Source organism: Capsicum annuum, unplaced genomic scaffold (assembly GCF_002878395.1).
Source record: "Capsicum annuum cultivar UCD-10X-F1 unplaced genomic scaffold, UCD10Xv1.1 ctg3234, whole genome shotgun sequence".
In the NCBI taxonomy this organism is placed as follows: domain Eukaryota; kingdom Viridiplantae; phylum Streptophyta; class Magnoliopsida; order Solanales; family Solanaceae; genus Capsicum; species Capsicum annuum.
The window spans coordinates 352,260-379,102 of NW_025839043.1; the positions used below are offsets into that span (position 1 = coordinate 352,260).

General features: G+C 31.5%; 1 protein-coding gene across 2 annotated transcripts; it reads left to right on the forward strand.

Moving 5' to 3' along the window:
* Positions 1-912: 912 nt before the first annotated feature.
* Positions 913-15,982, forward strand: LOC107839934 (nucleotide pyrophosphatase/phosphodiesterase). Of its 2 annotated transcripts, XM_047403024.1 has the most exons (13): positions 913-1,271; positions 3,441-3,528; positions 8,665-8,934; positions 9,259-9,367; positions 9,958-10,072; positions 10,380-10,512; positions 10,604-10,791; positions 11,480-11,666; positions 14,712-14,779; positions 15,046-15,142; positions 15,374-15,562; positions 15,659-15,739; positions 15,830-15,982. In XM_047403024.1, exons 1-13 carry the CDS (start codon positions 931-933, stop codon positions 15,881-15,883), a joined length of 1,920 nt encoding a protein of 639 aa, XP_047258980.1. In that variant the 5' UTR covers positions 913-930; the 3' UTR covers positions 15,884-15,982. The 2 variants fall into 2 exon arrangements, with proteins under 2 accessions (XP_047258980.1, XP_047258981.1); XM_047403025.1 differs by lacking the exon at positions 8,665-8,934 and having other exon boundaries at positions 917-1,271.
* The last annotated feature ends 10,861 nt before the right edge of the window (positions 15,983-26,843 follow it).

Consider the following 26,843-nt stretch of genomic DNA (forward strand, 5'->3'; position numbering starts at 1 on the left):
TGGTGAAAAATCTGTTGGGAGTGCTACCACCTTAATAGACCCTGTAACGCGAACATCAAATACCGGATGAAAACCCAAAAAATAAAAGTTTTATATCTTGCTTTCACACGTATGGTCGCCTTAGCTTTATCAAGTACTCCCCTCCTATTTTTTTTTAATTGTTACTACTAATTTTCTACTAGTATTTTTATTTTTATTTATCATTATAATATATTTAAAAAAAATAATTTTTTCTTTTCTATTTTATCCTTAACATTAATTAGATCTTTTCCAAATTAATTTCAAGACACAATGCAAATATCATTTAATAGGAATATTATGATAAAATATTTATGTTATTAATTATTTTTTTTAGTGAGTGTATCAAGTCGAAATATAATAAGTAAAAGCGAACAGAGAAAGTAATATGCATGGACAATGTTTTTTTTTTCCTGTACACTACTATCAGTATAATTTAACTAGATATAAGAAGTTATTATTCTATTTTTCAGGCAATTATATATATAGACTTGCTATATATATGTCATTTCAAAGTTTTATTAAATTATTATATATTCTAAAGTGTTATTTATCATAAATACATTTTTCTGAGAAAGTAATTTTACACATAGTATTAGTTTGTATTCCACTAAACAGATTGACAAATACTTTTACATCATTAAACCATTAATAACTAGCATTTGGCTAAGATTCAAAAGACACTTCAATTTCTTTCCTAAAATGCAGTCAATACTTTCAATTCTCTAAAATAAACATTTTTTTAATTAATTCCCAAAAAAATTGGTAAAACTATTACGTATTTATCTGATCATGTGAAAAATTAATAGTAACTCCAAAAAGAAGTTTTTTTTTTTTCTAGGAAAAACCAACATGACACCTATAAATATCCATCCTTTTCATTTAATAATCATCCCATCAATATTCTCTCCAATGGCTTCTTTCTCCATTTTTTCTAAAATTTTATTACCAATTCTATTCTTCATTTTCTTCTTTATTTCTCATTCTTTTTCATCTTCTTCAAATAATTATTCTTTATCAAACATAGTTATAAATTCAACATCTGAATTTATTAACCATACAGCTATATCCGAATTCCGAATACTGAATCGAAGAGTCCTATCCGAATGTCCCGACCCAAATCCGTATATCAGTATAACTACTTCCTCAAATTCAAAGCTTTCTGATGAAGACTTTGTTACTGTTCATATTTCTGGAATTTTGGTTCCTTCTAAAGGAGACTGGGTTGCCATGATTTCACCTTCACATGCTGAGTAAGTTCATATGCACTCACAGTTAATTAAATATTGTTTAATAATATATATAGTGGTGAGAGGCAGATTCATGATTTACGTTATATATATGGGGTTTACCAATTTTTTCAATTTTTGTAAAATTTTACATATAAATTTATGTTTTGCGTCAAATTACTATAGGTTTTAATAAATCCGATATCAGCATACTGCATCCGCCTCTTGGTGATGGCACCATTTTTGGCTGCTTATCATTTTACATTTACTAAGTAAGATAAATATTACTACTATAAATTATGTTTATACCATTCGTGCATAGAATTTAAACTAAAAAACGTAAAGAAGATGATGTTTTCATCAATTTTTTTTGGGAAGCGATAAATTGAACACCAACTCAATCATGAAAAAAAAAAAAATCTATATTCAATTGCATCTCTTTTATTTGTTTTCTTTTCTTCTTTCTATTATATGAATGTAGATTTTGTTATTGAAACATTCTTCCTTATTTGTCTTTGATTTATCATGATTTTTCCAAATATATCTTTAAAATACAATATATGGATATAACTTTTCTTTTCTTTCCTTTTATCTGCAAATTAGAAATATAAAATTATGTGAATATTACATGGTGGAGAAGGGCACGACTTTTTCTTAAAGTACACTCAACTAAGTTGTCCACTATTGAGGAAGAGAAAGTATACTAGTGATTATTTCCAATTATTAATAAAAAGAAAAGAAGAACAAAAGGAGCATGTGGACAATGGTGTAAACAAAATAATACTGATTCCCCCTTTAAATATAATAGTTTTACTGTATATTTTATTGACTTTGGGTTGCTTGTTATATTAAGACGAAAGGTATCAATAGACACTCAAATTTGTTGCTAAAATTCAACTAGACACCTAAATTAAGGCATGTTTCTATCGGGCTCTTAAACCCCCAACATTTTATTTCAATTGGACATTTTTTTCCCTATCAGCTAAAAGTTAAAGTGTTTGTTATCCACACGCGCTAACGTGGATAAATTAACAAATTAAAAAGTGACACATGATATTAAAATCTAAAAATAATTTAAAATTTTTTATCACTAATTAAATTAAAATATAAAAAAAATTATAATATCTTAAAAAAAAAAAAAAAACCTTTCCCCCACCCCTCCCCACATCCCCGCCTTCATCTTCATCTTCAGTCATCTTTATTCTCTATTTCCTTTATCCTTAACAAAGTTATCATCTTCCTTAGAAACAAATGGAATAAGAACCTCGAAACTTCAAGTTCTTTAACAAGAACAAGCAAATGAAACAAGTTTCTTTAACATGAAACTTCAACAACCTCGAAACAATTTCATTCCGAAAGAAGAATTCTTCCAAAGTTACAAACTTTATTTCCAAATTCAATCATACACCACACAAACACCAGAAAAAAGCACATAAACAACGTAAAATTTCAAGAAGCTTCTAACAATTCAGTGGAATTAAAAAATTAATTTTTGAAAAAGGAATTAACTTAAAGTTGAAAATTGATCACCTAAGAAATTGATTTTTGAAAAGGAAATTAAAGCAATGTTCCATTGATTTAAGTTTAAGAAAAAAAAAAAGAGGAAGATGATGAAGAGGGGGTATCGGGTAGGGGGGAGAGAGGGAATGGGTGAGTGTTTTTTTTTTCAAATTTTTTTTTTTTTTTGCTTTATTAATGATTTTTGGGCTCCATTGATTTAAGTTTAAGAAGAAGAAAAAAGAGAGAGGAAGAAGATGAAGAGGGGTTATCGGGTAGGGGGGGAGAGGAAATGGTTGAGTTTTATTTTTACAAAAATTTTTGCTTTATTAATGATTTTTAGGCTCCATTGATTTAAGTTTAAGGAAAAAAAAGGAAGGAAGAAGATCAACAAGGGGTATCGGGTTTGCGGGGGGGGGGGGAGAGAGGGAATGATTTTTTGCTGATTGTTGGGGCCCCATGCCACTTGCATCTTTTTATTTGGAATTTACAAAGAAAAATAACTATTCACGCGCCTCTGTGTTTGCACAACATGTGCAGTGCCATGTAGGCAAAAAATGTTCAATTGGAACAAAATGTGAGGCGTTTAAGGGTCTGATAGAAATAGATCTTAGTTTAGGTATCTAAGTGAATTTTAATAATAAATTTGAGTGTCTATCGAGGCTTTTGACCTTATATTAATAATGAATGTTTCAGCACATCAAGTTGCCCCTTCAATGGCATACAATATCAACAGACTGGTGATTTCTCTGAACTTCCACTCCTTTGCCATTACCCTGTCAAGGTTAGTTTTCTTTAATCTGAGTTTCGATGATAAATTATGCCTTCAGTTGTTTATATATATTGAATATCTTTGACTTTTAAAAAATGAATCGCAATTAATATCACATGACACTTGTCACTCTCGAAAATTTCATGCATATAATATAAAATTCATCGTACTTCAACGGTTATTTTAATAGAATAAACAACTCTTAAAGCTAATAATGAATGTGTTCAATGTAACAGAAAACTAATAGTCATGCACTGTTGCTCTCTATATTTTTATAGATGCACGCAAGTGTGTATGTGTGTGCGCACAAGTAACTTGGTACGTCAGATACATTCCAACAATAAAAGGTCCTATGTAATTAATAAAACTAATTTTCAGCCTTCAGCTTTCAAGTTGTACCACATTTGAATAATTGTAGTAAGAAATAATTATGGAAATTTTATATTAAGAGACTAGAATAATAAATTAATAATCTAGAATAATAAATTAATAATCTTGTAATGAAAGAACATAGTGGAATTCGGATAAAGATGTGTTAATATGAGTACCACTTAGGGTGTGTGCTGGTATTCTCTTTTTTTTTTTTTTTTTCAATTTTCATGTAGATCAATTTTTTTGTAAAGTATTTTTTTAATGGAAGTTGAGAAAATAAGTTTCACAAGTGTTATTTTATATTGATTGTGTCTTCTTCATCCTTCAACACTCCTCATCTTCATCCCATTTCACACCCCTACTCTCAACAGGGGCGGAGCCAGCCTTCTGTTTGGGGGTTTCGGCCGAACCCCCTTCGACGAAAACATATACTATTTATACATGATTAAAATTATTTTTTATGTGATTATAGTAGGTGTTAAACCCCCTTCGACTACGTTTTCTTTGAATGTGGAACCCCCTTAGTTGAAATCCTAAATTTTCTTTGAATATGAAACCCCCTTTATTGAAATCCCGACTCCGCCTCTGACTCTCAACTCTCACCTCCCATAGTATGTGTCTAGATTATATACAAATATTAGAATAATATTTTTACTTGCATACTAAGTAAAAAAAAATATATAAAAAATTCACTAGTTTCTTTCGACAGTGAATGCACATTTATAAATAATCTAATCATATAGAAATTATTTACATTGATAACATATATTACTTAAAACTCTATTGAAATGAGTCATGCAGATGCCGCTTCATTAACTAACTTTATAGATAGATACACGTAAATAACTTGACTTCATTATTCACATCACCAGCGTTACCCCACTTTTCATTGTTCATCAATTTCCAAGTTGCTTCTCAATTCTATCATTCCCCATTTAACACTTTGACATTATACAAGCAAATTTTCTAGATCATTTTCAAATTGACAACCTTTTTCGTGATTGATTGGTACATTTACGATATGCATTACTTTCCTAGTTCATTTTTACTTGTCCAGATTAGAAAATCAAAGAATACCAATCATATATAGTAAGAAATCAATATTCTCCCTTTACCAAAGGAGTAATAGCTCTTGCAGAATAAATGTTTTGGATTTGTGATCTATGCAACATTACGTCATCGGTATCGTCATCTGATGAGAATATATATGTCATAGATATATAGTTAGATATTAATTACTCCTTTTGTTTTATATATGTTACAGGCTTAGTACATAAATTACTCCGACTTTATAATCAAATCTCTTTTATTACGAGAATTAACACCCTTACACGAAGCAAATCTAGATGTCCTAGCTAGACCTAATCAATCCGTCCTGCCCCATTGTCATCCCTTTTCTTATAGGAAAAATTACAGAAAGTAGCATATTTAAGACTATAATTACAATAAATAGCAACACCTTTGTAAAATTAGAGTGTATAGCAAGAATAACATTATTTTACTCATTAACTAGGCAAGTGCATGTTTTACTCTCATTACTTTACATTTTTCTATTTTCATTCCACTATTTCACCTCCCCCAAATATAGCCATATCTTTTACCCTCTTTTTTTTTCATCGTATTTTCTTTATCATTTTATATTTTTATTTTATTTTCACTTTATTTTCTCTCTTATATTTCTCTTCTATTTTCCTTTTTTTTTTTTTTTTTTCATTTTTCATATTTGAAGATAATTATCTTCATAATCTTCAAGATTTTAAAATAAAACATCATTATTGTCTTTCACTATCTTATGTCTCTATCTTTTTTTTTTCTTATTAGTTTTTTTCATCTTATTTTTTATCATTTTTTTTTTTTATTTTTGTTTTTTTTTTTCTTTTCCACTTTTTTTTCTCTTTTCTATTTTTTTTTCTTTCCTTTTTCGTTTTATTTTTTTTCCTTTCTTATATCTTTTTTTTCTTTTTCTATTTTCGTTTTCTTCTTCTGCTTCTTCTTTTTTATTTTCTTTTGTTTCTTTTGTTTCTTTTATTTTACACTTCTATTTCTCTTTCTTACTTTTTTTTCACTTCTCTTTTTTTTATTTTTTTATTTTTATATTTTTGTTTTTTTTCCTCTTTTTATTCTTCTATCTCTAACTTTTATTTTAAAAAGATAAATATGTAAATCACATACACATATTCAAAAACATATAAAACACATAGTCATACAGATCTAGATATGTATTTACGATATACATATCATATTCATATCAAACAGTAGCAAACATAACTATACTCTATATCTTCATATGTATTTGCGAAATACAAAAATGACTCACATAAAATAAGAATATATATATGAATCAGGTATGTATTCTGTAAATACATATGTAGAGCTATATGTATTTTATACGGTGTTGGATTTGTCTTTGAACTGTACATACTATATCATTTTAAAGGGTAACATATGTACTTATTTATTTTCCCTATCATGTATTTTTTTATTACCTTTATGTATATATATATAATTGTCATTTTATTATAGAGATTTTGTGTCATATATGTTTATATATACATGTGAGTCAGATATGTATTTTTGTAAATATATATGCAGATATATATGCATGTTTTTTTACCGTAAATATATATGCAGATCTGTATGTCTATTTATTTTGTATATTTTTTGAATATGCATATATCATATAGATATTTGTCTTTTAAAAATAAAAGATAAAGATAGAAGAGAAAAAAAAAAGTGGAAAGAAAAAAATAATAAAAAAATTAAAATAAAAAATGATAAAAAAGATTGAAAAAACAAAAAAAAATAGTTAGAGATATAAGAGAATGATATTTTGAACTTTTGAAGATCATGGAAATAATAATCTTCATATTTGATTTTGATTTGAAAAAGAAATCTACTAATACAAATAAGAATAATTTAGGGGAATTTAATTAAATAAGATAATTATTCCTTATTTAACTCAACTAATTTGAGTAAAACAAGAATAATAAATCTTGTTGTATATGTATTTGTATAGCAATAATTTACTTAAATACAAAATATAATTTACTATTTTTCATAATTATAAAATTATTGCTATAAAAATTACATTTAAGATTCTATAATTGCTATTTCGGAAATTTTCCCTTCCTTATAATCAAAAGAGAGAGAAGGCAGAATTCTGCTAAAGATGTGGGAATATGTCTATAACTTAGTTGTAATAGTAGAATTAAAAAAGAGTGGGAAGTGGTCACATTTCCGCCAAAAGCGTACCACGCATTGAAATAAGTCATGCAATACTGCTTCCTTAACAAACTTTATTGTAACTTCATTCACATTAATTATTACCTTCGAAACATTAATAAATAAATAAATAAATAAATCATATCACTATCACTACACATTAGGTAGGCCCCACCTTTTATTTTCATGAATGGTTGAAACTTGAAGGCTTTCTAACTGTTTGCTTTCAGCATTAAACACTTGTGCCGATTTTTCTTTGGCACCGTCTTGCTATATATAGTCAAATTCAAATTGACAGCTATTTTCATGACTGTTTTGGTAGACCTATGATCATTTGTATAGAATGTTGAAGTAGATTTGTGATTCATGCAACATTACGTTATCAATGACGTCATCCATTTGTGAATATTTCATGTATATACTACTGCCTTAGTTTCATTTTATTTTTATATGGTAGAGTTTGATTGGACGTAAGATTATTTTTTAAAATATCTTTTGACGCTTTTAAGTATTGATAATCTTAGATGCGGTTATCTGGTACCCATATAAGTAGGACATATTAAGTATGTGATGATAAATTAATTGAATGTACGCAAGCTAAACACTGTTGTTGTGGTTAATTGAAGCAAGAAAGAGTTGAGCAAGGACTCATTCGGTCATAATATATTTACTTTATTTGATATTTTTGAAGTTGAAAATAGAATTGGAGTTATATTTGATCTTCGTATTTTAGAAATGGAGAATTTTTTAAATTAAAAGAGATATAAGAAGTGAAAATAAGTTTAAAAGAAATTTAGAGTTTTATGAAAATTAGGTTGTTTTATGAAAAAAAAATAAATTAAATAAATTGAAAAGTAAATATTGTGAAATCCAAATATATATAGTGAGAGGTGTTTTTTAAAAATTTAAATATTATGAAAATATTTTTCAAAAATATTTATGATTAAATAAGTAAAGTGAAAACATATTTTAAAATATTATGAGTAATATCTATCGGCAAACGCCTAATAATTTAGCGGAGGAAGTACAAGTGCTAGCTGATGCAGCCCACCTAATGGGGGCTAAAATGGTGGTAAATAGAGTTCGCCATTTTTTGAGAAAAGGTCCAAAATATGATTATTGTGTAGAAATAATAACTTCAGTCTTCAAATGAGAAAATATGAGAAGTGTGCTTATTGTGTTGTTTATTCCTATCATATATAATTGTAGCAAAATAAAAAATGTACATGCTTTTCGATTTTTTTCCGCATTTTCTAGGCATTATATTGCTTCAGTAAGTAATTAATAGTATGAAACTCTTGCAAGTATTATATGAAAGACAAGTTTCAAATCTCGATACGTGACGAATGAATAAAGAAAAAGATGTTTGAGAGATGAATAGCCTTACATGATATTTGAAATTAAACTCGATAATACTGTATTCGAATATGACCTGGCCTGATAAATTAATGAAGCAAACAAGAGTTGACTAGTTTTGCATATGTTATTGTTATTTTTTTTTTTTTTAAAAAAGAAAGATGATATTGGTTATTATTATGAGTGACATGCATGCAGGCACAATATTTAAGCAAGGATCCAGATTTTCTAAGTTGCAAGAATAGTGAGTGCAAGAAGTATGTGAAGGGAAGATGTGCAGTGAAAACATGTAGTGCCTCTCTCACATTTCATGTTGTTAATTTTAGGACAGACATTGAGTTTGTATTGTTTGCTGGTGGATTTGCAACTCCTTGCATCCTCAAAAAATTACACAATAAATTGAGCTTCACTAATCCTAAACAACCCTTATATGGTCATCTCTCTAGCATCGATTCCACTGCGATATCTGTAAGTACACATTTTTTATATTCGCACACATGTTATGATCGACATGCATGTTTGTTTAGTGTCACAAATTTGAAAATTCTCGTTTTTATCATTAAATTGGATGTTCAGTCAAATTGCTTATATTCTCGCATAAACTTAAAACATTAATTAGTGGATATATATGAAAGAATGTAACAAAGAGAACTTTTTTCCTTTTGTAAATAATATATATTGTACTTTATTGTAGCATGCATAAATGAATGAAAATTTCACTTATTATGCATATTAGTGATGATAGTTTGAGTACCATTAATTTTTTTCTCCGTATATATTTAATAAAATTAGATGAGAGTAACATGGATTAGTGGGGATAAAGCACCTCAACAACTGCAGTATGGGGATGGACAATCTCAAACATCACAAGTTTCAACCTTTACCCAAAATGACATGTGCAGTAAGTTTCTTTTTTTTTTTTTTTAAGTTATTCGAGTTGACTTTTTCACTTGTAAGTGGCTTAATTAATAATATCACACTAATTATAATATAGCCATTTCAAAAGTGAAACTTAAGATCATATTAGTGATCTATCTTATTTAATTATGTTAGTTGTTCTTGAGGTGATCGACAAGCAAGCTAAGTATATGCTTAAGGCTTAAATGACCTAATGTGCTAATCAGATCATGGATTTCAGACCAAATTTTTTTGAATGGACTACTTTCGATGTGAAGTATCCACTACAAATATATCAGATTTGAAGTCATATTTTAATATATACAAAATCAAGAACTTTACAAGTATTAAATTCGTCAAGCTAAAATCTTGAATCTCCATACATTACATACTAATACTATCGTATGGTCATTGCTCTTTCTCTAGTACCTCATGATATCAAGCATCATATTTGTTGACTTCTATGACATAGTATATGGCTCCTATGACTAATGTTAGTATATAGTCTGTAATTTTGCATGTCTCTTTTTGGCCTCTATTAATTGTTGGAGTTAAAAACTGATTAATGTTTTTCAATTTTGATAAATCATTAAGGTTCTCTCTTAAAAAGTCCAGCCAAGGACTTTGGATGGCATGACCCTGGCTTCATTCATTCAGCAGTAATGACAGGCCTTAATCCTTCCACCACATACTCCTACACATATGGAAGGTACCATAATTATTTGTTATGGAGTAAATCACAAAACTATTTCTTGTTAATCCATTTCGATTAATTGAACTTTACAAAGTACTATAATAGCAGTAAAGTTATTGAACTATTTTTTGCCATGTTAAAGTAATTGAACTTTGCCCACAATACAATACTGTATTATGGTGGGCAAGCATATTCATTTACCTTCATGTGATAACAAATAATCTTATGATTTTACTGTTATAACGAGGAAAGTTCAACTGTGCGCAGAGGCTATACACATACCATCAATTTTTTTTCTTTTCTTTTGGCTCAACCAATGTAGTGATTCAAGTGGTTGGAGTGAGAAAATAAACTTCAAAACACCACCAGCAGGAGGAACAGATGAGGTTAGATTTTTGGCATATGGAGACATGGGAAAGGCTCCTAGAGATCCTTCTGCTGAACATTTTATTCAGGTATATATGTAATAAATATATATGTCTATTAAGTGCACAATTATATCATCAATTTTGATTAGAATGCCTTAATTAATTACTGTATATTTAGCCAGGATCATTATCAGTGGTAAAGGCTATGGCTGATGAAGTATCAGCTGGGAATGTAGATTCTATATTCCACATTGGTGATATAAGTTATGCCACTGGATTTCTTGTAGAGTGGGACTATTTTCTTCAATTAATCACTCCAGTTGCTTCTCATGTTTCTTACATGACTGCTATTGGAAATCATGAAAGGTAACTACTAAAATTTATATCACATATGATAACTGAATACTATAACAATAAAGCCAGCAAAAATATTCTTAGAATTTGTAGTCATAAATATATGATCACACTTCTATTGCTAGAAGAACTTCAAGAAAATATGACATAATGAAGTCACTTAAAAGTTAGCTTATAACATGAGAATAGCCCTAATGTTTTATAAGTGGAAAATATCTCATTCCATTTATCAACAAGGTATGCTATTTAGGGAAGAAAAAACTTGACGTTAGAGTTTATATATAAAAAATGTAATTTTTTTTTTTAAAAAAATCTCACTAGAGTTTATATATAAAAAGTGTAATTTTTTTTTTTTAAAAAATCTCACTTAGAAGGAATATTGTCGTATAAAATGAAATAGATGAAGTATTTTATTTCCAGAAGCAGTAGGACAGGAGTAGAGCTAGGTTTTGGTTGCGATCGGGTTTCAATTAAATTTTCTTCTTCGAAAACTATACTTCATAAATATAATTCTTTTTTATAATATATAAAATGTCGAACCATCTTGACACAAGGAAAGATTCTTATCTTGTGAGAAATAAGCAACCATCTTACCCCCCAAAAATGCTGACATTTTCTTAAATTTCATAAATCAAAATTTAAGGGGGAAATTTTGAACAATTTACTTGTCTTTTTATGTGGCTAAAAAAAATATATTCAGGGATTATATAGGTACAGGATCAGTGTATGTAACACCAGATTCAGGTGGAGAATGTGGTGTGCCTTACGAAACTTATTTTCAAATGCCAACACCTGCTAAAGATAAACCATGGTACTCTATTGAGCAAGGAAGTGTTCACTTCACTGTTATTTCAACTGAACATGATTGGTCTCAGAACTCAGAGCAGGTGCATACATTTATGAACATCAACTTTAGCTTTTTTATTTGTTACTTGTTAATTTTCATTTGAAGTTTATTGTCACGCCTCAAATCTTATTGGGGCGGACTGGCACCCGTAATCGAGGAGGCCCAGGAGAACCAGCTCATAACCTTATACTTCCCATGCATACCTCTATGACAACCCGAAATTCGGACAGCATCATGTCGCATATAAAAGGGAATAATCACCTGTATAAGCTCGAGTACACACATATATATATACAATACTTGGCCGTTGGAGCCATCGCGTCTATTAACAAAACACCACCTTGACTGTACATTAGGTCTACAAAGCCTCTAGACAATACACAGAGTTTAACTAAGGTCGGGACACACCCCGCCATATAACTAACTTCTATACAATACCAAAAGTGATTGGATATGACACGGAAAGCGCCGAAGCAAACTGGAGCTCACCAAAAGCAGCTAGATATCCTGGCTCCTACTTGTACGGTGTATGAGCTGAGGTACCTGTGCCTGCAGCATGAAATGCAGGTCCCCCGTGGGGGACGTCAGTACGAAATATGTACTGAGTATGTAAAGCTGTAGATAATCACATATGATATAGGAGCTCAATAGAAATCAGAAACAAGTGAATAAATCGTAATAGGAGTGGACCACACTTACTAGAACTTGTGACAACCTGTACATTGTATTTATTCAATCACTTTACCTTCGTTCTTATCATCTTTGTAATCATTACTGTACTGTACTGTGACCATTAGGCTGCCTCCAGTACATATCAACTGGGATTGACCCATGATAGGCTTATGCCCCTGGAATACCACCCATAAACACACAAATAGGGATCGACCCATGATAGGCTTATGCCCCTGGGATACCACCCGATAAGAGAGAACTTTCATCACTTAGTTCAATTAATCTTTGAGATTGTTATTTCGGTCGCCACCGCATTTTTGATACTTTGAAACAATGATACATCAATAAGAGACATATAAATAGACCATCAATGCAATAACGATGAAGTAAGAACTCATTGGCACATCAATGAAGTGTTTTGGAGTCATCAATGCCATAACAATGAAGTAGGAACTTATTGGTATATCAATGAAATGTTTTTGGAGTCATTAATAGCACATGGATCTTGTTTGAGTAACCGGATATTTTCTGACATTCATTAGTGCAATAAACATGTAAGATTTGGAAAACAATTAAGTATTGAAATGTCTTGACATCTTGTAGGGTGGAAACAAGTTCATTGGTAACGTAGGACATCATACAAAACCATTATGGATCACATGTTATTGAATAACTTTGGAAACTTTCTTAATAGAACAATTGTTCACTTTCATGCCAAAGATATGGTATAGAGTATGCTTTACATACCTGACTGTCAACCTTCAATACTAGTCCCAAATGGACTTCCCGTCTTTTCGGATTACTTATCTACAATGAACATATATAACAATTTAGTATTAGCAACCAAATGTCACAATTCAATTATTTGAATTCACCAAACTAGTGGTTAAGTAGTAAGCCTTAAGTACACCATAAAGGGTGTCACTTTAACCCTCTTATACTCCAATTACATTCACATGCCATGCATATTCATACAACATCCTCCAATATCAAGTTTGGATTCATTTATCCTTCCAACCAATCCATTAAACCAAATTGAGCCATAGACATAAATAATCATTAATTCAATAGTATATCACCATATTCACCTTCCATAACTCAATTACCATATCCACCTTCCACAATTCAATACAACCAAACCATGCAATATAGTCCATAACCCTGTTTCCATCACCTTTCAATAACAACCAATACATATAATCCTCTATCACACATATACATATGGAAAAGAACAAAGGCAAACAATATTCATACCTTAGAATTCATCTCTTGATTATGCAATCCTGTTTGCACAAATAATAGGTGCCGTTCGAAGTTCTCTAGATGACAAACGCAGTTATCGGATTACTTTGGAATTTCTACGGTTGAATCAAAAGTAATTTAAAGGTCAAATTTGGCTAGGGTTTGTTCTTTCTCAATGATTGATGATGAAAATGAGTTTTTGAACTCATATACATGTATATATACACATATTACCGTCCATAATATAATAGGAAATGACCAAAATGCCTTTAAAATTTAAATAATGTCAAATCTGTCCTTTGGTAGACTGTTTTGATAAGGTAAAGTAAATCGACCATAACTCTTTGCTACGATATCGGATTTGGGTGAAATTGGTATCGTTGGAAGGATAATTCAAAGGGATTTCATTTCATATAAAGTAGGCCACCCAGTTCGTCTTGTACAAGGAGTTATGGTCGTTTGAAGTTGAACCTAAAAATCTATTTTGATAGGCTGAAGTAAAACGAGTATAACTCCTTACTCAGACGTTGGATTTGGATGAAATCAATTGCATTGGAAAGAAGACTCAAAGATCTTTGTAAAGAAGACTCAAAGATCTTTCTTTTCATAGGTCGCAGCTCTCCCAGTTCATTATATTAAGGGAGTTATGATCATTCGAAGTTGACCCAAAAATTCAGCTGGCCTCAGTAGTTTGTGTTCAGGAAATTTTTCTGCACATTTACTATTCCCAAATATCCCGGCCACCATTTTATAGTTTCAAACATGCTCGATTATATCCGAACCCTATCCGTTTTTAGAAATCTTTATATCGTTGGAAAGCTTATTCAATAACCTTCGCATGGAACCATCGACGGGCAAATTCCGGTATAAATAAAATAAAATAAAAAAATTAATTCCATATAAATAAGACCAATACACGTACTTGAATACGCCAATACACGTATTTGAATACGGGGTGTTACATTTATAGATTTCTATAAAAGTTTAAATTCATATATAGCAATGATTGGGTTCACAATTAAAGATTTCTAGATTTTTGGTGGATTTCTTAGTATACATATATAGTCCGGACAAAAACTACTAAGTTTATGTGAATCCATAAATTATACTATAGATTTGCATTTATTTGGAGGTTCTAATTTCTAGCCAAATATAAATGTCTCTCTAACAGTATGAATGGATGAAGAACGACATGACTTCAGTTGATCGAACAAGAACGCCTTGGCTAGTTTTTACTGGGTAAGTAAATCTATATTAGTTGGCAATATACATCTTTTGGTTTTAATTACTAAATCAAAGTGCTTGTAAGATGTAACATGTTTGTTATTGCAACATCTAGTATGCGTCAATTCTATGCAAGTTGCAATCGACTGTATAAGTGAAAATAGTGGAACGGCTAGCTGAGAAAATGTTGCGACAAATAATTTGAAATAATATAAGACAATTACCTACTATTATTTGTTTTGCCCTTGCTTTGATAATCATATGTTGATTACTTCATATAGGCATCGACCCATGTATTCTTCTGTCAATGGGGGAATTCTTAAAAATGTTGATGAGAATTTTGTCAAAGATGTTGAGCCCTTACTATTGGAAAACAAGGTAATTAAGCTTTTCACCTGCTAACGATTTGAGTTATATTTACATAATCATGATTGAGTCAATCAAGTCAGATCACGAGTAAATAAAAAAATATGTTGAAAAATATATATAGTTATTTCAGCGTCGTGTGGATTGTTACATTCTTCACTAATATAACTTAATTTGTGATATTAAAATTATTATCATTTTTATCATATCGTAAATTAATACGTCTGCGGAGAAATATGTCAGGTTGATCTAGCATTATGGGGACATGTTCACAATTATGAGAGGACTTGTGCAGTATATCAGGAGGAATGTAAAACATTACCTACTAAAGATGCAAGTGGAATTGATACATATGATAATACCAATTATAGTGCACCAGTTCATGCTGTTATTGGAATGGCTGGCTTTAGCTTGGACCAGTTCCCTTCAAAGGTAATTAACTCTCTAGCTCGCTTGTCTAAAATAATTGTACTTTATTCATTATAACAGTAAAGTTATAAAGTAATGGAATGTTACTCATATACACAGGCTGATGAGTGGAGTTTAGTAAGAACAACTGAATTTGGATACGTGCGAGTTCATGCAACAAGAAATGCATTGACAATTGAAGTGAGTGTTACAAACATGAACTTGTACATTTTTTGTTACACGAAAATATGCATGTCTCAGAATTTTCTAAATTTCTCTTTCATTTTGCAGTATGTGAATGCAAATACAAGAAAGTTGGAAGATAGTTTTCAGATCACTAGATAAACAGAGACTATACTAGTAGAACAAAACTGTGTAATACAAAGTATAGGAAAAGTTATTTAAATTTACAGAATCAATAAAAAAAATGTGTTTTTTCTCTTATATAGCAGCAACAATGTCTCAAATATTCGTTTCTTCAATAGGTGCTTCTTTGTTGATTTTCACTGCCTAATTTCTTTTTATTGCGTTTTAAAAACCAATCAAACTGACCTAGTAGATAAATCATACTACAGCAATACATAATCTTGGATATGAAAGAACATCCAAAAATGTTCAACCCGAATCGCATTCTTTCACATAGTATTAAAGTTTAACATTTAGCACTCTTATTTTAAGACTCGTAAGTCTGCACCACATGCATTTAGTTCAAGAGTAAACTTAAAATCTGGTTTGAGATACAGAATGGTGTTGAGTTAATAGTAGTTTTGACAATATGTACCAAAGTTGTGTACATTGTAAACTTGACTTGAAAGTAGCCGCTATTCATCTTCCTATAGACTTGAAACTTGTTCCTAAAGGACCTGATTAATTTAATGAGACACGTCATTTATTGTCATTGTTCAAATCTTTGACAACAGAAAACTATTGTTCAACTCTTTGCGTAAAACATTGTTTGATTTCTGGATAAGAAATAATAATTTTAGAATAAAGTATAAGATCATTTTCTTACCCCCTCCATTAGAGTTTTCATCTTTTATGATTACTATAGTGACTCGAATTTAGAATCTTAGAATGAAAAAAATGCAACTTGCTCTTGTCAAGTATGAAATTATTTAATCTCACATTTAATTGAATTTTTGATTCCAAAATTAGCAATCCATGATTATTTAACCACACTCAATTTTGATATAACAATTTGAGATTCCTGTTCCCAAAATAAAACACCAAAATGACGGATGAAATTCCAAACTAAAACATTAAAATAACAAGATTCTTTTTCAAAAGTTTTTCTCCTAAAATCCTTTTAAAAAGTTAAGGTCAAATAAAAAAAAAAAATTGAGGGTTAAAAACATATAACTTAAACATCCACTCAACTTTGGATTTTTATCCTAAAAAATCATTTAACTTTGAACTTACTCAGAAAGTCACTCAATTTTAGATGTTTTACTTAGAAAGTCATCCAACCCATTTTATTATTTTTTAAATTAATTTTTGCTTATGTGAATTTTTTTGTAATAACAAAATTATGAAAAATGCAAAATGACCCCTTTCTTTCATTTGATTCCTACATTTAAATGCCTAAAAGCCTACAGTATTTCAATAGTTCATCTTTAGTTCATATGATCTACAGTTATTTTCTTGATAGAGAATTTTTAGCTATTGTGTTTGTCAGTCTTTAGTTACATTTTTGTTCTTAAATTGTGTTCGCACATGATATTTTTTTTAAAATTAGATTTAGGTAGATATTAATTGAAAATTTCAAGTTGGCAAGATGATTAGATTAGGACTCCTAGAAAGCATGGGAACACAAACATACTAATATGACTAAAAGCTATTCTCAACTAATTGTTGCCGCTTACATAGATCTTGCTATTTCATTTTGTTCTATTTTTCACTGGGTCTGGATAAATTTGAAGAAATTGTAGGTCTTCCAAGATAATTGTCACGATTCGAGATGAGACCTTGGCCGCAATGGGTATCCCGAACTAAGAAGGCCTGAGAGACCCTTTAGCATACTATCATAAGCATAATCCATACATAAGTCAAAGTGCGAAAGATATAATGAAATTCAAGGGAAACTTATATTCCAAACTATGTCAACAAAGTAGTGACAATTCAATAATCAAATCTCGTCTACGAAACCTCTACTGAATGCTAACTATCTAGGCCAGGACAAGGCTTCTGGCTGGACCATAAATTGAAGAAAGTCAACATATGATTAAATTGCCTTTCGAAAGATGGATGGTTCACTAACTCTGTCATATCCAAATGTTCTACTGATGTGATGGACCACTGGACTGTGCCTCAGAACCTACATTATGGAGAGTCAATAATTGAAAAGTATTGGTATGCAGAACAATCCAAAAATAACGTATATTTCATGTAAAATAATCGAGAGCATTGTGAAATCAATTTAGCATAATATATATAAAAACACATGGGCATAACTAAAGAGTTTCAAATCATTCATGTGAAAACGTAGACAACACCTTTTGTTTTACTTTTGGGTTAGATGGTACACCCTACATACATACAATTCCACGAGCTATATGGAATCCGCCCTTAATTCGGCGGCCAAGCCCCCAATCCGAGTTTGACGCAAAAATTAGGATACGTAATAAAAACAAAGCATGCCTCCTTGCTGACATATCATGTCATAAAAAAGTATACCTCCTTGCTGACATACCATGTTATGAAAAAAATATGCCTCCTTGTAGACATACCATTTCATAAAAATTCGAATCGGCAAAGTACGATTTGGGCTATGAGTTATCTGAACTCGTGCATTCTTCGGATAACTATCTAACTCTCTTTGAGCCCATTTTTAGCCTCTTAAAACCATGCTTCATGCTTAATACATTCTTTTTATTCATGTTAAGAGCATTTCATGATAGGTATCGTCATACCTAGACTTGCAAGCCATATCATGTCCATCGGTCTTCTCATTCCAAAACATGTAATTGACCACCCAAAAGATTTACATATCACACGAGAGTTCTTATTTTAAAAGCACATGAAATCTTATGTCAAAACACTTTCTTTTCAAGACTTTAACATGTGGTGACGAATTCTTACATAAATCACATGCAATTCATTATTAGGAAACAAGAGCGTTTGGAATAATAATTACCTTTTTGAAAATATGTAAAATAACAATGCATAATAGATAAAGAGGTATTTAAAACTCAAAAATTATTATCATTCATAAAACAACCCCAACACTTGTCACCAGTGAATCTCATGATTGAAAAGTCAGGACTTATAGTTTATGCTCTCAAATTCACTTTAAAATTCATAAGTGATAGTAAGCATTTAAACTCAAGTTTTTAAATCATCCATTTGAACAACCCATAACATGTTAAGACAATAAATTTCGTCATGCAAGGAAAATTCCGTAAATCATGTTCTTAAATCACTTTTTGAAACTCATAACAGATGTACATATGACTATAACTAAAGTTCATGAAAAACCTCGTAGTATAATTACATAATTTCATCAATCATGGGTCCATAATGCATGCTCTTCAAACGATTTTCAAAACTCATTACATATACATACATATACATTTTTAAAACTTGTCAAAACATTAAACTTATGCCCATGTGAGTTAGGATAGTCCCACATACCTAAATTTCTTGACTTGAAGGAAAGCATGAATTTGAATCCTTGGAAGTTGAATTTTTGAACAAGAATTCTTATTTTGTATTCTTGAGGATCTGAGAGAAGAGGGATTACGTATTTGGTGTATTTAGGGTTATGAGATGATAAAATCACGTTAGATCAGTTATAGGATGATTTAGGACGTAAATGAATTGTTTACCCTTAAAAAATTGAAGAGAAACACGGGTTTTAGCATTTCTGAACATAGGTCCGTGCCACGATGAAATCAAGGACTCTCACTGGTTCCTCACGAAAATGGTCATAATTTTTTGCTCGGGAATTGGATTAAGGCGAAATTGGATGCGTTGGAAAGAGGAGTCAATTATCTATAATTTGGTGGGTTTTAAGCTCCAAAATTTCATACATTTCATAAGTTATACACATTCAAAGTTGACCCTGGTAGAATCAAATACCAAAATTTGGTCGAATCAAAAGTTCTCAACTCAAGTTCACTCTAAGTGTTTTCTATGAACATTCTTCACCTCAAAAGCACTATAAACACTAGGTGAATGATCATGACATTTATATTCATATACAAATCATTGGATTAGAATTTATACACGTAGGAACGCCGGTTCGAATTCTAGCCCAAAAATCCGGGGTGTTACAATAATGTTCTTCCATGTAAAACTGATTGATTAAGAGATACTTCCATTTGGAATTAACCAAAATTTCTTTTCATTTAGGAAGTTCATTTTAATCTAAAATTTATTTCTTTTTTTAACAATTGAATTTTAGTAATGATATTTTTCACGCCGTAGGTATGTTTCTGATTTTCAATCAATTCATTTTAGTCAGACATCAAAAGAAGTTTTGCTCCATTCAGCAAATTTCATCAGAATGAAGTGCCAAATGTTTTAATCTTCAATCAATGAAATAAAGAATAAAAGAGTCATTAAATAGATATTTGTATTTTTTAGAATTTTGTTATTAAATTTTTTTTCACATAATTAAAAATTAATTTAAAAAATAATAAAACGGGTCTAAAGTTGATTGACTTTCTGAACAAAATTCAAAATTAAGTGACTTTCTCAAATAAAAATTTAAAGTTGATGAAAACAAAAGAGTTTGGATAAGGATGAATTCTAGCCTTTGCTCACTGAGGTTTTAGAAAGGTTTTTGCAGAGATGAAAGCCAAACATTAGGGCTTTTTAGGGGAAAGGAAATCTTACTGATTTTTCACACAAGCAATATGTCAGAGGTACTAATTGAAATTTTTTTAAAACTTCCCACAAATTCAATCATTCAATGCACAAGTGTATGCAAGTCATGGTTATTCTCTTATTACTAGCCCTACTTTTATCTCCATACACCTCAACAACAATAACAACCAAAATGATAATCACTTGCTAGTACGTCATTTCTCCAAAGAAAAACCAGTTAAAGAAATTTATGCTTTATACTATGATAACAAAAAGTTTGATCAATTTGTCCAATTTGACGAGCCATTTGATACGTTGGGAAGTCATTTTAATATCATGGGTAGTTGTAACGTACTTTTGTCTAGATATTGGTACTTTTTTTATCTTTGGAATCCGTGTATTAGATAGAAAGTCGACAAAACTACCCACACCAATTTTTATATCGGACGCTTTTGGGAAGTATGGTCCACCTTTTGATCATAGGCTTGGGTTTGGATATGATCGTGTTAGTAATGACTATAAGGTGGTAAGAATTGTACTTAATATTGATAGCATACCACCGTATGTTGAGGTTTATAAGCTGAGTACGGATGTTTGGACAGACATTACTCATGTTGCTCCGTCGTACCAATTTTACAAGCAGAAACCGGGAGTCTATGTGAATGGGGCTTACCATTGGGTTGCTATTAAATCGAAACAAACAAGGAGAGTTTTTGAATGCGATGATTGTTCTATTTGATGCGCATGACGAGACGTTTAGGGAGATGATGGTAGCAGGTACTTTAGCTGAGATGTTTTTGTATTACTCGGATTGGTTTAACCTTTCTGTTTCAGAGGAGTCGCTTTGTTTGGCTGATCATTTGTTTGATGCGCGGACAAAACAATTGATATGTGGAGGATGAAAGAGTATGGTGATCCAAAATCATGGGTGAAGCAATTCAGCATCAGTAACCGCATTACATTCAATGTTGGTTTGCATCAGGTTGCTCGTGAAGCCAATAGCTTCAAGGAAAAATGGCGAAATTTTGTGGAGAGCGAAAAATGGATTCTTGGTTTCATATGATATTGAAACTGAAAAAATTGAGAACCTTGACATTTGCAATGCTAACTTTTTACCGTATGACAATGCACTTTATGTTAATACTTACAAAGTAAGCCTTTGTTTTACTTGATAAACGAACAAACTATTTTTCTGGAGACATCCGTAGCTGTGAAGAATCATCCCATTCATGCAAGAGGGAGCCTAAGCATGGGAGGAAAGTTCTTAAAAGGCAACAGTAAAGGAGCAGCACGGTGTTATACATGTCAAAAATGAAAGCAAAGGAGTTGCACATGATAAAACAAAAGAACAGGCAAGTTCAAAGATCTTCCTAGTCTCCTTGTAGAATTGATATGTTCTAACTGATCTGTAGACTATGGCCTGATTTGTTTACACTTAATGGAGGTCTGAATCTGAATGGTTCAAACTTCAAATCATTAAGTGAATTTGTTTTTATTAAGACTTTACGCTCTTAATGGGTCTGAATAGGTCTGAATGATTCAGATTTGGAACCAAGTCTTATTATCTTCAAGAGGTATTCTTGTGTTGATAATATTCATCACTACTCTATCCACAATCGTCAATCACCATCACTAACCACCTCTGCCACCATCACCATTGTCAACCACCACCACCTTCCACCATTGACAACCAACATCTCTACTAATCACTACTGCTAGCCTCCACCATACCTACTACCTCCATTATTTTAATTATATTCACCACTACCATCACCGCCAATGCCAATGCCACTACCACCATCAACCACTACTGTCTAATCTCTACTACCAACCAACTCATCTATCACAACTAGCACTACCGCTAACTACCACTAACACATCATCAACCTCCACATATTCTCCGGCCACCATCACTATTATTGTCACCTGTGTCACCACCTCTACCACCAATATCAGCCACTACCATCGCTATAGTTTATCTCTACTAACAACCATCTCTACCATCACAGCTAACAACGTCTCTAGTTACCATTAATACATCATCCACCATCATGCATACATTTTCAGCCACCACAATCAACACCTCCAACTACTAATATCAATCAACTTCTATCACAACCACCACACTACTACCAATCACCACCATCATGAAGGTCATTACAATACCAACCATCTCTATCATCGCAACTATCACCGCTCACATTACTAGAAAATAATTATATTAATCATTACCACCACTACCACCATTACAAACCATCTCTGCTATCACTACCAAACATAAATATTTTTCAATCAAATGCGCCCTCCGTTTAAAAAAGAATGACCTAATTTTCTTTTTAGTTCGTTTCAAAAAGAATGATCCCTTTCCTTTTTTGGCAATACTTTAATTTCAACTTTTCACATGGCATGTTTAGGACCACAAGATTAAAGGACATTTTAGTACATTTGACACAACTTTAATTTAAGGCCACAAGATTCAAAAGTCTTCTTTATTTTCTTAAACTTTGTGTCAACTCAAAATAGCTCATTCTTTTTTAAACAGAGAGAGTAATAATTTTATTGTATTAAATTAAGTATTTTTTAATATATAAATATTTTTCTCTTTGAATTGTATTTTTAGCTTGTTTACAAGTAAATAAATTTCGTACATTTAGATGTTGAAAACAAACAGTCGTATTCAGATTATTAGATCTTTGAGACAATATCTTAATTATTCAGATCAGCATTCAAATTTATACTTCTGACTCTTAATAAAAACAAATGCATCTATGGCTGTGCGGAAGGTTTTGCTAAATTCACCACAAATATAATAGCTGAGTCATTTTCTTGACTTGGCATGTTCTATAAACTGAGACAAACCTACAAAGATTTTTTTGCTCATTTTATACAAAGATTTTTTTTGGCTTATATTATTGTTTGATTCCTTTAGTCCAATAAGTTTTTGGATAAAGTTCACTAAAGTTTAGGTGCTAAACTTCTCAAAGATGTTACAGCTAGTTTTTTTTCTATAATCTTTTCAATTTCGTGTAACATGACATAGTTTTGCAGGTTTCAGGCTAACATTAAGGGACCTCCGTTAACTAATTAGAAGACCAAAGTTTCTCAAGGGAGTCAGGAGTGCATGGAAATATATTTTTTTTCTTTTTTGGATAACTGTGGTGTCTGGGCCAGCTTGCTCACACCTTAGGAGTGCATGGAAATCTTTAAGCTTATTAGAACTCTTTGATTAAATAGAGGTTGTAAATCTAATGTCTTGACTACTACTAGGTAGATGTGTTTGGGCTTACAACGCTTTCAAACCTTGTATTGTGTTTGCAACTATCTGATGATTATATTAGATTTTCTCGCCAAATTTCTATGTTGTTGAATGCTTGGTAGTTATATGTCTTGCCAGCATTTCTTTATTTTAAATAATTTGTAGCCTAGTTGTTATTTTGCTCGTTACGGAAGAAACTACTGCTACAAATATGAGCCAAATTGTATGACTAGTGATACGGGTCAAATGGCCACCTTAGCTTTTGATGACATCTTTGAAGGCCAACACCTAAAGGCTCAAGACATGGTCACCCCGAGAGCACAAGGATACGCATGGAAGGATCATTTTGAGCATGACTTAAAGCAATCTCGTGTGTGGAAGGTTGCTTGGTTGCTTACATTGATGCTAACCCGAGAATCACAAGCCTTGAAGTATGAACCATACTCGGTTTTTGAGAGCATTGAAAAGACGCCATTCATTCAAGTTATAACATACCTTGGCTGCCCCTTCGTTAAGGGTATTTTATACATTACATATGGTGTATTTACACACCATGGCAGCCCCTCTCATTAAGCGCAAAGTGGTCTTTTTATCTTCATTTGTAATATATTATAAATAAGCCCCTGTAGTCTTATTTTCACTAGTTTTGGAAGAATGAAAGATTGAAACATAAATCCTCTCTCTTGAGAGTAGAACACTTTAGATAGTCTTAGTTTAGGGCTTGGTAAAGCTAATATTGATCTTTGCTTGGAAACGGTGAATCTTGAGGTGAGTTGATTCCCTTGGCAGTCATCGTAAGAGTGTGGTTTGGATTATTACATTCATTAGGGATTTTTGAGTTTAATACACTCTTTAGTTCTTAATATTGTAATAATCTTGGTCTCACTATCTATCCTTTACTTTTGTTGTTGTTATCTTGTGTAGTGGACTGTTTTGGGTCCTTTATTGAATCCGAAACTTGTGTTATTGTTGTTCATCTTGTTCATCACATTTTGTAGCTGTTTTTTGGTGATATATACATCATTGTATCTTGTATTCTTCTTGTTGATAGCGAATCCGAGAGTGGTCTCCAAAAAGGTCCTCGGATCCTTAAGATTTGCGGACTGTTTTGGAGTTGTTTTGTGTTTCTCTTGTCTTTATTGTATCAACTAGCATGCCATTGTTTTTGACATAGATTTACATAACACATACTTTGGCGCAGTACTGAATTAGACATGCGTGACGAGAGAGCTCTACGCCTTCATAGCAAAGGCAATTTTACTTTTTCTTTGCAACTGCTGGTATTCTTGAGCAACAATTGATATTCCACTTTCCCTTAATTGTCATTGTTGATGAAAGTGTTTGGATGCATATATTTCTCCTTTTCTCTTGTTTTACCCTTGGATTATTTCAGTAATGTTTTTTTCTTTTCAATAAGTAATGCAGTTGATTGATGAGAAACTTCAACACAAACATGAACAAGAAATAACTCAATCCAAATAGATTAAAACATGTCTCGGATTTTTGGTCAGCTATGACAATGTAGAGGATGGTGATCAACATCTTCTGCTTCATTCTTTGGTAAATACCACCTGTGGCTAATGTGAAACCCTACTTTTTGCAAATCAAAACAAGTTGAGCAAGCACCATGGGCTGCAATCCAACTAACTCAGTTGTCTTCTTCCAAATAGCTAGGTTTCCAAAGCTGAGGAAGTGATAATACCTCAAGAAAAGAAGACTGTGGCATAGGTTGATTTAACTAAGACTTTCCCATTCCTCTTGTGCGTCCACTTAATTGAGTCAGGCATCTCTTGTGTCGTGTGTGCCCCTTTCAGTCTGCTTAACAGCCGTGACACAATGCTAGTTCTTGAACTTCTAATGATTACTGAAATACAACTTTTTCATCAGTATTTATGGAAAAGTTGGAAGAGGCAGGGAATTCCTCCTTTAAATGTGAATCTCCTCCCGATCATTATGCCAAACCTTAGTTACACACCAACATAGAACTAAGAATGGTTTATTAACCGCTGCTTTACAATGCTACCCCAAAGATCTACACTTTAATATACTGTAACACCCCGCATTATCGAATTAGAAATCGAACAGTTGTTCCTACGTGTGTAAGCTCTAATAGAAATTTTTTCCAAGATAAAATAAGTTTCATGATCTTTATCCTCGTGTTTGAAGTACTTTCGAGGTGAAAATTCTTCGTAGGAATCACTTAGAGCAAAGTTGAGATAAGAACCTTTGATTCGGCTAAATCTTTGTATTTGATTTTACAAAGGTCTACTTTGAATGTGTATAACTTTTGACACAAGTAGAATTTTATAGCTCAAGACCTACCAAATTATAGATAATTTAGTCAGCTTTCTAACGATACCAATTTTGCCTTAATCCTATACCTGAGCAAGAAGTTATGGCCATTTTCGTGAGAGAGACAGTGAGGTCGCGCGATTAGCCCGCGTCGCGCGCTCCAACGCCCGCCCCTATTTTACAGTTGTTGGTTCCATGTTTTAAGGGCTTTTTAGTATTTTCTTCTCTTATAACTCCCAGCCCATGACTTATAACCATCAAGGGGTGTTACTTTTCTGCTATTTCATCAATTAAACATCTCAAAATCCTCTCATACACTCTCAACAACAAGATTAGCTTTCCTCACAAGATCATCTCCAAAGATCAAGAATTAAAGCCTTTCGATTCAAGATTCTCAAGAAAAGTTTTAAGATTAGGGTTTCATTCTTCAAACTAAGTAATCTAAGGTACGTGGAGCTATCTTAAAATCATTGGGAGTAAGTTTTATGGTATCTATTAAGTTTAAAGATATACAATCATGTTTACAAAGACAGTTTTCGATATGGTTTTGAATAGTATGTATTATGAACTTATTTGATGAAAGTGAACGTTTGTCTTGAACCCATTTTTATAGAATTGAACTATAATCATGTACGTATATGCGTTTTTAGTTTTGCAAAGATTAAATCGAGAGCATGAATGATGAAGCCCCTCTCTTGTTATGATACCTCTTGATTTCACATATTGTGGGTTGTTCAATTGCATGTTTTAAAGCATGAGATAAGTGTTTTACTATTGTTTTGGACTTGATATTGATTATGAATTGAAGAGAGGGTGTTTTCTTTTGTAAATGTTCAATGTGATAATTGAAAGAGTTGCATGAATTTGTATAAAGGAATTGACCATCATGTGTTGAAATATTGAAAAGGGAGAATCTTTGCATAAGTTTGCACATGTTTTGAAATAAGGACT